The sequence below is a fragment of the Phalacrocorax carbo genome, chromosome 9 (genome assembly GCF_963921805.1).
Source record: "Phalacrocorax carbo chromosome 9, bPhaCar2.1, whole genome shotgun sequence".
NCBI lineage: Eukaryota > Metazoa > Chordata > Aves > Suliformes > Phalacrocoracidae > Phalacrocorax > Phalacrocorax carbo.
In genome coordinates this window covers 26,155,414-26,167,453 of record NC_087521.1, presented here as the reverse complement: position 1 = coordinate 26,167,453, position 12,040 = coordinate 26,155,414, and the positions used below count along the sequence as shown (strand labels likewise).

Genomic DNA, 12,040 nt, shown 5'->3' with positions numbered 1-12,040 from the left:
GTCCCCCCCCAAAGAAAAACAAGCAAACAAATAATACAAAACTGCTTCTGAACCCCCCCACATTTCCTCAGGTGGATACACAGGCAAATGCACAGAGACCCTCAGGCCCAGGATCTGTTCAGATGTATTGCACAAGAAATAAGGAAGCCGAGGTAAGGTACCCTGCCTGAAAAGGAAGCCCTGACTTGTAAGCTGCTACCTAAATGTAACTCAGCATTAAAGCATGTATGTCCAGCCAGGACACTAGTAATCCAGAAAGCCCAGCCACATACCTCAGCTCTTCCATTTCTACCAGGGGAAAAAAAAGCATCCCTATGCTGAAGTAGGCTCCTAAGGGGTTTAGGAGTGCAGATTAACTTTGGAAAAACACTAATTTCTTAAGTAGTAGAAACCTCCAACCTTCTTGTCTGGAAGGAAAATGATGTGTTCAGCAACCAAGTTTCAACCACAAGCACCAGAACTGATAGAGGTGATGCACTGAAAAACCTATAAAAATAATTTTCATTCCTCCTCCCCCCCCATTAGAAATGTAGATGTTATTTTTTATGAAGAAAAATAGTGGTAAATACTCTGAATACTCTATAGAATATTGTTACTGACATGGTGTTTAATACAACACCTATTTCCATCTTCCAAAGTCTAGGTTGCTCACACCCTATCATTCTTCTACATGCAGGTGGTTTTAGGATTACATTTAATATAGAAAGAGAGCTATCTTTGCTAGGCTGTCTGAATTCCACCAAGGCTACCCCATATCTGGTCCTGCCTGACTGCTTTCCAATGGGGAGAGAATTATCTACTTCTTACGCTCACATAGTGTCAGTTCAGGTCAAGCATCCAACACACAGAGGTTAGATTAACATCCTGGTCTTCAGGATGTTCATTAAAAGGGTGTTTATATACTCTTAAGCAATGTAGATATGTCTCGAGTGTAACTTGGCATATTTTAGATTAGCTCAAGCTACCTAGCATGCTCATTCTTCATATGCTGCACCAAAACGTCACAAAATTTTTACAGCTTACAAAACAAGATACAATATTTCATTGCTGTAAAATTGCTGCAAGGAAAAAGTAAGAATAGGGGAAGTAAACTAGGGAATTAAAGAGAAGAAAGCAGGACAGATAGGAGATAAGAATTCAAGTAATTATTTATATACATTGCTGCTGAACTGCAGAGATAGCAGGGTCAAAGACCCTTGACAAGTGTCATCTCACTGTAGGTTTTAAAAACAAATACTCCATGTGTGAAAAGACTTTATGGTATAAAGAACAAGTCTAGGATCATGATATTGAAATGCTAGGCTACTTGAAACTAAAAGCCAGTAAGACACTTTGTATTCCTTTAATCACTTCAGTTGTATCTACTGTACCAAAGGGGGCAGGAGGAAGATGTTGTAAATGAAGTTAAAGGAAATCAAACTAAAGACTTATCTTGTCTTTGCTAGCTTTTTGCGCAAGTTCTCATGTTCAGTTAAAGCCTATGAAAAGAAAAGGCTTTAGGCTTGCTCAGTCAGGGTGAAAAAACAGTTTGCCTTGGTGTACCTCTGTTAATTCTGAATGTCCTTTTCTTGGATACACAAAGGACCTAGCCCTTCTCAGACATATACGAGAAGCCACTAAAATCAGCCATCCAAAAGGCAGGATTGCCAATATGACACATTTTCCCTATAATTTAACTAAAAATAAGTATTTCAGAGAATGAGAACTAGGACTTGCCAGGAACAAATCCTCTGTCTTGACAAATGCCATACAACATATGTACAAGAAAACCTTTTGCACAAGTTGTAAGAGAAACAACTTCAGCACAAAACAAAAACAAAACCAAAAAACCAAGAAAAAGAGGTCTTTTTCCTATTTTTAATAATAATCTCCACAATCACTATGCACAGTTAAGGACTAGACTCAAGGAGCAGAAATGCTCCACCTAGGTGGATGGTCCATAATGGGACCCAGAACAATACTCTGGATAACCTGGAATCATAGCTATCTCCTCTAAGTACCATTTCTAAGGTACTAAAATAGTTTCCCTAAAGCAAACCTCCAAACATACTTGTGCTGCACTAGCACCTCCCTTTCCAAACCAAGCAAGCGATGCCAAAAAAAGTTGTTGGTCGAAGTCCTGGAGCTTCATTCCCATAGAGAGAAAGGATTAAAGTTCAGTTCCTGAACATGCTTGCAATTCAATAGAATATTTGTATAGAAAAAAAAATGTCATTACCACCACTACTTTAAAACATTATATTTTGAGAGTTATTTGACACTAATTTTGTAAACCGGACAACTAAATCCTCAGCTGTTTCTATATCTAGTTTTTGATTAATGATTAAGCTTGGGGGTGAATGCAGTGAGTTTACTTCTGAGCTTATGCAGAAAACTCTTTCAGTCCACAATGGCTTCATTTGTAACTCCAGTCTGTTACATCTATAACTCAAGTCAGTGGTCAGATATTGATCCCAGACTTACACTCTCCCCCCACTCCAACCCCACCACTTATTCAAAGTCAGCTTTATATGAGTAATTTCCTTAGTTCTTTTGAAGACTTTTGTAGATTCCAGAAGGAGACAATTCCTACTGCAAACTTAAGTTTTTTCCTATGTCCTTCCTACCTGACCACCTATCACATACCACACACTACAGTCCCTAATTTTTTGGCTACTTTGCTTGAGGCCTGTCAGGTTTTACAGGGGAAAACACCATGGTGTGAAAGATAAATCCCCAGTCTACAAATATGTGAAAGATGTATCAAATGCCTTTCAGTACTGATAGTTTTCTAGAAGTTTTCAGCTTTTTCTACTGAATATCCTTTTTTTTTTTTAACAAATGGCCTTTCCATAATTGTTTTTTGTGAATTTATGAAATTATTTTAATTTGTACAGCTGATTCTGCAAACAATGATAATCTCAACACACCCCCAAACACCCTGTGCTAAATTTATGATGAGCAAGTAAAATTCACATGTTCTTTATTTGTCCATATAATACACCATTTTTTTTTTTAAAGTTTTAAAATCAGATAAAAGCATATTAAATGGCAGGTGTATGAAGTTCTTCAGAAACAATGCCAGAACAAAAAACTGAATTACAAAATGTTAAAAAATATGTAGGTACATTTGAACTTAACATTCCACTAACGCATAATGTTACAGATATTGTCTAATGAAAAATAATTGTGCCACTTACCTATTTTTGCTGTTTCTAGGAACTTTTTATTCTGTACATAGGACAATTCTGTACAAAATATGAAGTCTACATTTTTATTACTTATTACCATAAAACAAGGTACAATGTATGTACAATATTAAAATGAAGCCATACTAAAGCCACACTAAAAAGACACTTGTATATTACTTTTGACATTCCTGATGTACAGGTGTAATTTTGGAAAACGGGGGAAGGTGTCAGACACAGAACTTTATGAAGAACAACAGTCACCAAAATTCTATTCCAAATTTTCTTTTTATATTGGACATTAGTTTTAGAATGGTTTAGTACAGGATTATAAGAATTATATAAATATTGATAATAAACATGCTAAACCATTAGCGGTGACAGGTTTTGGAATATTGCCTAAGCAAACATTCAGTGGCCCAAAACTTCAAATATTAATTTACAGTGAAGTGTAAGCCTTTAAAAATACCATTATATTTCCCCTTTTGGTGAGTGTTTATCTTCAATAAAGAACAGAAATTAAATCTAGACAGTGAAAGATGTTCTTATACGTTGAGCGTCACACAATCAAACATTGATATACAGGTTGGTTTTTTTTTTTCCCCTTGGGTAACATAATAATAATTCCTTTCAGCAACCTCTTGCACAAACATCCTGAACACCCAAAATTAAAGGTAACTGATATAATCTACCAGCTAAAGATGGAAGTTCAAACAATGGTATATCAAAATACATAGACATTGCTTTACACAATTAAAAAAGCACCCTTTTTCCCTCAAAAGGAGAAGGCATCTTTAAACTGTTTTAATATAGTTTATCCTAATGGTAAAGCATATTCTTTTTCAAGTTTTACAGGAAATGGTTTCAGACACAGTGGACATTCCACTTAAAGGTTGGGTTGGTCTTAAATTTTGTTGTTGTAAGCCAATATATTTACCACCCACAATTTTCTTCCAATAGACAACGTAACAAATATTGGAAACTGAATGTTAAATGCAACCAACAAACTGCAGGCACTACATCTGCACAAGGTTACTATGAACGTCTGTTTTGCGCAATTTCTTTTTTTTTTTTAATGGATGCAGGAGACATACTTCCTTAAAAAGTAAAACAAAACTATTTTTAAAGAAGCCACTTTTTTATCTCTTTATGCATCAAGACATTAAACATTAAGTTATATCATGTTACTGCCAGAGACAAAAGAAACTAATCACCCATTTAGAATAGCAGAACACATTTCAAACAGCTTGTAAGCAGGATAAGTAAGTCAAAATACTGGCCACCCTGAGAGAAATCAAATATTGAAGACAAAGCACTATATTTTTAGAGAGATTTTCCTCCCGTGCTTTTCCATCTACAACAAAAAGCTCATTACATGCAAGTAATCTTGTGGTATATATAGCAGCATTTGAAGATCATCAGCAACTCAGATGCATTTTCAGTTCACTTGTGAGGTGTATTTGCAGCACATGTGCTCTTTACAACAACAACAAAAAAATATTTTCACGGTAAAGTTATGGTCACTATCTCCTCAGCTCTTAGACTCATTTAAAAAGAAGCAGAATGGAATTCAAGGGTCTGTTCCTTTTCTTATTTCAATAAGCTTGTGATGTTTTGTTTCCTGAAACGTTATGTTCATTTTTCAGATAAAAAAATGATGCAACTGAAATCACGCATAGTATTTGCCACAGAATATTGAACTCCTAGAGCCCAAGAAAAATGCTGAGTATTAAAAGCTCAGATAAGGGAGAAAACAGGAAAAGAATATTTTATCGACTTGAAAAAACTTGAAATGAAATTTTATATTCAGTCTATTCCCAGTCATAGTAAAAATTTTCATTTTAGGAAAAATTATCCTACCAGTTCATATCTGGAATACTGATGCCATATTATACACTAAAGACTGGAAAATATGGCTTTAAATATACATAAAGTATTAGGACATGGTGTATATATATCTTTATCCTAAGTAAAGGAGAAAAAAAATTTACAGAATTCTTAGAAAGGAATGATGATTGAGGATTGTCATGGAAGTTACCAGTTTGTAAGCCATGTTTTAAAATACGAAATAACAACTGTGTATTTTCAAAACTGCTGGTATATTACAAGACAGCAATAATGTGGAAACAACTGTAAAGTTGAGAAATCCTAAAAAAGTTTAATACTTAAATTTGTAATAATTTTACTTTTGAAAACACACATTTATCATTAGTACCAAGTATTGGTCATTCACTTCTTTAGATGCAAAAAATTTACAGAATGCTCTTCTCAAATATGACTATAAAAACTGCATGTTATCAGCTAGCTGGTACTATGGTAACACCTCTGGGAAATTGTGTCCACTTGATTATAGTAAACCCAATATTCTGCACATGGAATTGGGTAATTTACCATTGTTTGAACTACTAATCTTGAGCTGCATACTCTATTAAGTTATTGCCTACAGAACTGGGTTGAAGAAAGCTTTGACTTTGTGTGTAACTGATTGGTATGGCACAAAAAAGTTAAGTTCTACTGTAGAACTGAGTCCAGAAAAAACCCTCTTCCTGCAAAATAATATTTCACTGTAATAGTTTAATGCCCATCATGTGATATTAATTCATCAGCTCTGCAATGTGATTCCAAGGCTTTCATGGTATAGATATCCTGAGGCAGTTCTGACTTGCGTCGCACAAGAGGACGATCTTTTTTCTGATCTTTCTGTGCCTGAAATAAAAATAGAACAAAGTTGGCCAAAAATATTAATTACTAACAAGTACCTAAAAATATTTCTTGCACATCAGTATGTTCACTTGTGAGAAAGAAAAACAAAATATGGCAAAAAGTTTATACTTTTTGTTTTCACCACATGAGGTACCCAGTTTCAAGTCTGAAGCTTAAGTCAAGAGAACTTTTGGTAAGAGGAAAAATTAGAAACAACCAACAAATTCTAAGCTATTAGCAACCACAACATTACTACCATTTTAACTTGATAACATTTAAAAAAATAAAATTAACATCTGTCTTCTCACTTAATTTTCATTTTGTATGTCTCTACATGCAAGACTAAGTTTTTTTCCATGCTTCTAATTACTTGCACTATTCACACATCTTCAAAATTAAGGTTCTGCTGTATTATTTTAGCCCAGACAGTATCCCTATTAGAGTATCTTGAAACTATATAATGGTGTCTTTATACAGTCCTCATGTCCGTCTCATATACCCTAATTTGCCTGTTAGATCAATGACGTTTATTCATGTTCTTCTATAAAAAATGTCCTTATAAAAACCAATTGGCCTTTACTTAGCCACTGATTTACCAGCATGTTCAAAAAGTTAGTAAGTCATGGTGGTTAAGTTTTATTTGTAGCAGAGTATTCATTCAAAATGCTGACGTGGTCTGGGTACAGAAAAAAAAAAAAATCCTGGTCTACTTTCCTCAGTCATTCCATCAGCTCTTTAGTAGGGACATTCTGCTACACTGCTAACCTCTGCCATAAACCTGACTTTTGCCAAAACTGTATAGATCTTCACATAGTTTCTCACTTCTGAAGGTTCATTAAAAAAAAAAGTAAGCTGTCCTTTTGACTTGCTTTTTAAAAAAATTGATAACTCTAATACCACTGTCTTTCCAGTGTCCTCTCAAAGACTGAACGCTACCTAGCTTTCTTTCTGCAATACCCTAATCCTTAATCAATCCTTTTCCTGCCTGGTGACCCAGACTTATCAACCTCTTGCAAGCTTTATACTTCTTACAGATTTCTGTAAGTTTTTCTAATAATAATTCCTGTTTCAAACTGTTCTATTAGCTCTGCTAATCTTTGAAAAACAGGCTTATAACCTTCTAATAATCTCATTTACTTCTTGCACACTTTCTAAGCAAGGAAAAGCAGGAAAGCATGCACTTGGAGAGATGGCTAAAGAATGCTTAAAACAGTTCCAACCCAAGTTTCAGAATTTTATTTGGTTTACAATTTGTTTCTTTTCCATTAGTGTCATTTTTTAAATCCCCACCACTTCTAACAATTGGGCTGGGGGCAGAAATCAAGGTCACCCATAGGAATGCAATGCACTCATTTTCCAGCTGGAACACTATCAAGGAAGCTGCTATATAGTCCTAACATGATAGCTCTTGAAGTTTTATTCTTTATAGAAAAGAAGGTAAGACCTAGGCAGAGTCCTTGGTTTTAGTTTGGGCTGCCTTCACTGTTTGTGCATTTTAGATGTTGTATAAAACTGGCCGAAACCCCCAAACACTTCTGGCAGCTGGGACTGGAGACTTTGTTCTTAACTACTTGTCCCAACTACTAGTATATAGTCATACTTTGGCTGCTTTCCTTCTAAAACTATTGTTACAGTACTCAGAGTTAGGAGGTATTAGTTTTAATTCCCTCTGGCCAGGATGGAAAGTGATCGAAGTCTCATAAATCTTAAGAATATGGTTATGTGCTAGGAAATAGCACAGCAAAAGATGGGCACTACCATCAACACCATTCTAAGATTATGCAGTACTCTTTTTTTTCAATAATCTTAGATGTACCTTTCTCCACCATAACTAGTTTTAGGCTCTGGAGCTAGTGAAAGGAGGCCCCTCTCCCCATCATGTGGGCCTGGCTAAACTATCCAAGGTCTGAAGAAAGGCAGAGGTTTAGAAACTTTAGTAAGTCCAGTGCTCCTCACTGATTAGCTCTAACCAGCATTCCCATCTGGAGGAGTTCTACCCTCATTCATTGCCCTGGACAGGCATGTAATTCAGCCATCAAGATTTACTTGGAATGCATAGGGCTCCACTCCAGAGTTTTTTGAAAACAGCAATCACAGCATGTCTTGGAGGCATTCCAGCATCTCTTTTGATTTCAACCTTCATCCAAAATGCCATAGTACAAATAAATAAAATATAATCTTGCAGGATAATGACACTGGAATTTTAAGAAAGTAATGTAGGAGGTTAGGTTGACCATATGCTTATTTCTTGTTTGATAAACTGGTTGAAATTAACAGACTTTATCTCTGATCTCAAACAGTTTCTCAGCTCCAGATCATCACTCTAGTCTTACACTTTGCTGGATTTAGAGATACTCATATTACTGATATTCCTACCAGACATCTCAGTGATACTGCAATACTCCCTGGCACCTCTCAATTTTCCATCAGCTCCAAGTTTAAATGTCAGGATTCTGGTTCCACTTAACTGAGGTTATATTAAAAATACCTGAAGATCACTAAGCACTAGCTAAAGACTAAAAGACTAGGATGACCTTGAGAGCCCTTGCCCTGCAGTAGGTAATGGAACATGACAGATGGTGGACCGAGGAAGACGACCCATGAGTGGGCAACACAAATGCACACTTTACACATTTTTTTCAAAACATAGCAGCTTTAGCCACCAAGAAGGCTCTGAATAACACACAAAAACGTCATCACTAGAACCTGACTATATTTTATACAAGTTCTCCTTGTGAAAAACTAAGTGTGCTATATAGAGAAGAGAACATGATGTGGTAGACTTTAGCCATATTTTAAACTATCCTTAAAACAATCATTTTTCCCATCATAACACAAATAGCTATTTCTAAGTGAAAAGAAAATGAAGGTTTCTGTAGAAGAAATGTCAAAAGAGACCATGCAATAGATTCACAGGAATTAGAAATTAAATACTGTATTCCTGGCTGTATTAAAAGTAGCAGCTCTAATCAAATTTATTACTCTAGGATAAATGATTGCAGGGCTGAAAATACAACCCAAGCTTATGCCTAGGATTAACAGTCACTTTAAAAAAAGTTAATAATTTAGAATACTTTATTTTCACATGGCTTTACCTGACAAGCCTCTTCTTTCACTGTCTTTTTCAGCATCTGCAAATCTTCAATTAAAGGCCCATCTGTTTCCATTGCAACAGGACTGTTCAGCAAACTCGTGTCACTATATGTTGGGTACTAATAAAATGCAAAGTGTTAAAATAATCATTCTTAGTAGTAATACCTAAATACTAAGAGTGTATTAGAGCATTTGAATGCTATGATTAGTTATTTGAGATTAGCTTCAATATCTTATGCTTCCAGGCACCACATTAATAAATTTTGAAGTGGAACTTCAATACTTCCACTTGGCAGAAGTGTCCTGTTGAAAAATACCATCAGAATACAAAAAATATGCTTTGATTATCTGAGACTGAATTTTACAATATTCAGTTTTTGCCAGTGCTGAACGTCTACTTTGGCAATCCTTTATCCAAAACTTTATTAATACATTGCCTAGTGATTTGTGAACAGTGTAGCAATCCAAACACAATGGTTTTACTTTCTGGTGCAGTTTTGTGTTGGAAGAGATAACACACTATATTAGAAGGCCAAATATGGTTAATTTATACTTAAAATAATTTCAAAACAAAGTATTAAACCGTTCTGTCTTGAGAATGTAGACAGCCATAAAAGCATTTTGGGAATTAAAAAACGTCTTGTAGAAACACTTGTATCTAAAGCTTACTGTACAGCAATTGCAATATTTTAAATTCTATTTTAATTCAGATGAGGTGGTCTTGAAATCAAAACTAATTTACAAACACACACACTTCATCCATTTTTCCTCATAAATATTTTAGTATCGGAGTGTACTGATAGCATAATGCAGATGAGACAAAAGCGAAAAACACTGACAGCAAGGATTTAACAAATATAATTATCATGAGCTAAAATCTCAAAATGCATTCTTGTGTCATGCAGAGTCAGGAATAGCTCTGAACAACAAGAACTGTCAGTAATTAGACAAATTAAAAAGTTAATAGAAATTCCAGGAAAAAAAAAACCCAACAACTTAAAAATCCATTATATAGAGTGCCTAAAGCATTTATACCCTTACGTCAATTCAATCGAGCACTCAGTGTTCAAATTAATAATTTTTATTTTAAATTGCTTCCAATTATTAGCTCTCTCCAAGCATACTATGCAGAACATACTATATACAGCTTGTGTTAACCAGTTTCAGAAAAGGTACAGTTACAAAAATTACTTGGGAAGAAAAGGAAATTTACACTGTAGAACTCTAAATTTTACTATACAAGTCAATCCCCTTATTTAGCCAGACATGCAACAGTTCATCATTTGTGATAGCAAATGACCACATACATTAAATACTTTTCAAGCAAGGCTTTTGTATGGCTTATCTGATTAGAGAAATGTTTTGTCACTGAAGGACAATTGCTGCTTTCATATGAATGGCTCTTTTTTTTATTAACTTAACTGATCTGTTGTCAACTGATGTTTTGTTTTAACAAATTTTATTTGAGCAGTTTAGTAATTGTTCCCTGAGAAATGCCACAAGAGAGAAAAACATTTATGAAATTCCTTCTTCTTAAAAAGGACGACCCCACAGCTTGTTTTAAAACAGCACTGAGATCATGAAGCATCCCACTTCTGTTTACAGAGTACCATTACTTCATCTTCCACCACTTTAAACTCAGCTAGATGATGTTGCAAAGACAGAGTACAGTAAGTTTCTTGCTGCAGTACAGTAAAATTCTGGCTGCAAAGTAACTGAAATGTTTGGGGGTTTTGGGGGTTTTTTTGGGCGTGGGTTTTTTTTTTTCGCCCCCATAGCAGCCATCAGCATGATTGAGATAAAGGAAAACTGGCACCATTCTCCAAGCAAATTAAGTAGGGGGGGGAAAAAAAAGGCAACCGCAAGCCAAACCATTCCCTTCTCCTGTAATTTCAAAATATAATAAATAGTCTAAAGCCCCTTTGTTTCTTTATCAAAACTTCAGTTACATCAAGTAATGCCTGACAGGATCTTTTCCTTTTAGTAAGAACCTGAGGCACAGGTTCACCAGAAGACCAGCCCAATGCAAGAATGAGAACAAATGCAGCAGACAAGAACATAAAATATTACTTTAATCCATTTGACACAGAGGAAAACTGACCAGTCATAACTCACAATTTGCAGAAAGATCTCTTTTGTAATATATTGTTTGCAAAACAGCTTTTCAAGAGAAACCAATTATGGCATCTCTATATTTTCCATAATTTTGCACAGTAACTTTTCAAACCGCAATACAGTATATCTCCTATTATAAGAAAAGGAAAAAATACTTCATACCATACTTTTCAGAAACCTTTTAAAAAAAATAATTACTTGCACAAGAGAAAGGTTACAAATTTTAAAAGTACTTTTATTGTGTATCTTTCATAATACAGTGAGTGAAATTGTTTTATTTCCATGATCAGTCAGACCTGTTTCCCCCACTGATATTTAACAAAACTAAAATATTTAAACATGAACGTGTTAATCTTTTCTAAATACCTGGGGATTTGATTTGGCTAGATTTTCTATTTTAACCCATGCTTCTTCTCGTTCCTTCAATTTTAGCTTCTCTCTAAAAAAAAATTAAAGCAAAAATGGCAAAAGAAGCTTGGTGAATCTTGCATTACAGCTTGTATACTTTCTTAAACCTGATGAAATTCATTAGAAGACTTCAACAGAACAAATTAGGTTAGCTACCCCTGTTTCATCCCACTGCCCAAAATATCACTTACTGTTGATAGGACAATTTGCATCATATCAATACCCCATGAGTGCAAAGCAACATTACCAGGGAAAACCCTTATGTTTTCTCATGAAAGCAACAAGCTGGCTGATACCAGTTTATCTTTAATAACTGTACATTGTTAAGAGTTAAAACTAAAACAGAAAAAAGTCTTGAACTTTATTGAAAGTGTGCTTTTATTTTAGCTTTATAATATTTGAATTCTATCTTGAAACATTAACTAATATTTGACCATAAAAAAGCGCAGATGTTCTTACTGTCAGCTCAAAGGCTTCAGGAAATAGTTTAAATGAAAAGGCCCAGAGACATTTTGAATTGAACACTAGCAGTGAAGTACCCAACAAGACCACAC

At 34.8% G+C, this 12,040-nt stretch overlaps 1 protein-coding gene across 2 annotated transcripts in view; it reads right to left on the bottom strand.

Moving 5' to 3' along the window:
- Positions 1-2,945: 2,945 nt before the first annotated feature.
- Positions 2,946-12,040, bottom strand: part of PPP2R5C (protein phosphatase 2 regulatory subunit B'gamma) — an 89,774-nt gene continuing 80,679 nt past the window's right edge. For both annotated transcript variants that reach the window (XM_064460782.1, XM_064460783.1), the window contains 3 exons: positions 11,445-11,517; positions 8,966-9,082; positions 2,946-5,873 (listed from right to left, as the gene is read on the bottom strand). In XM_064460782.1, the coding sequence (XP_064316852.1) occupies positions 5,742-5,873; positions 8,966-9,082; positions 11,445-11,517 (322 nt within the window). In that variant the 3' untranslated portion in view covers positions 2,946-5,741. The remainder of the gene's footprint in view (positions 5,874-8,965; positions 9,083-11,444; positions 11,518-12,040) is intronic.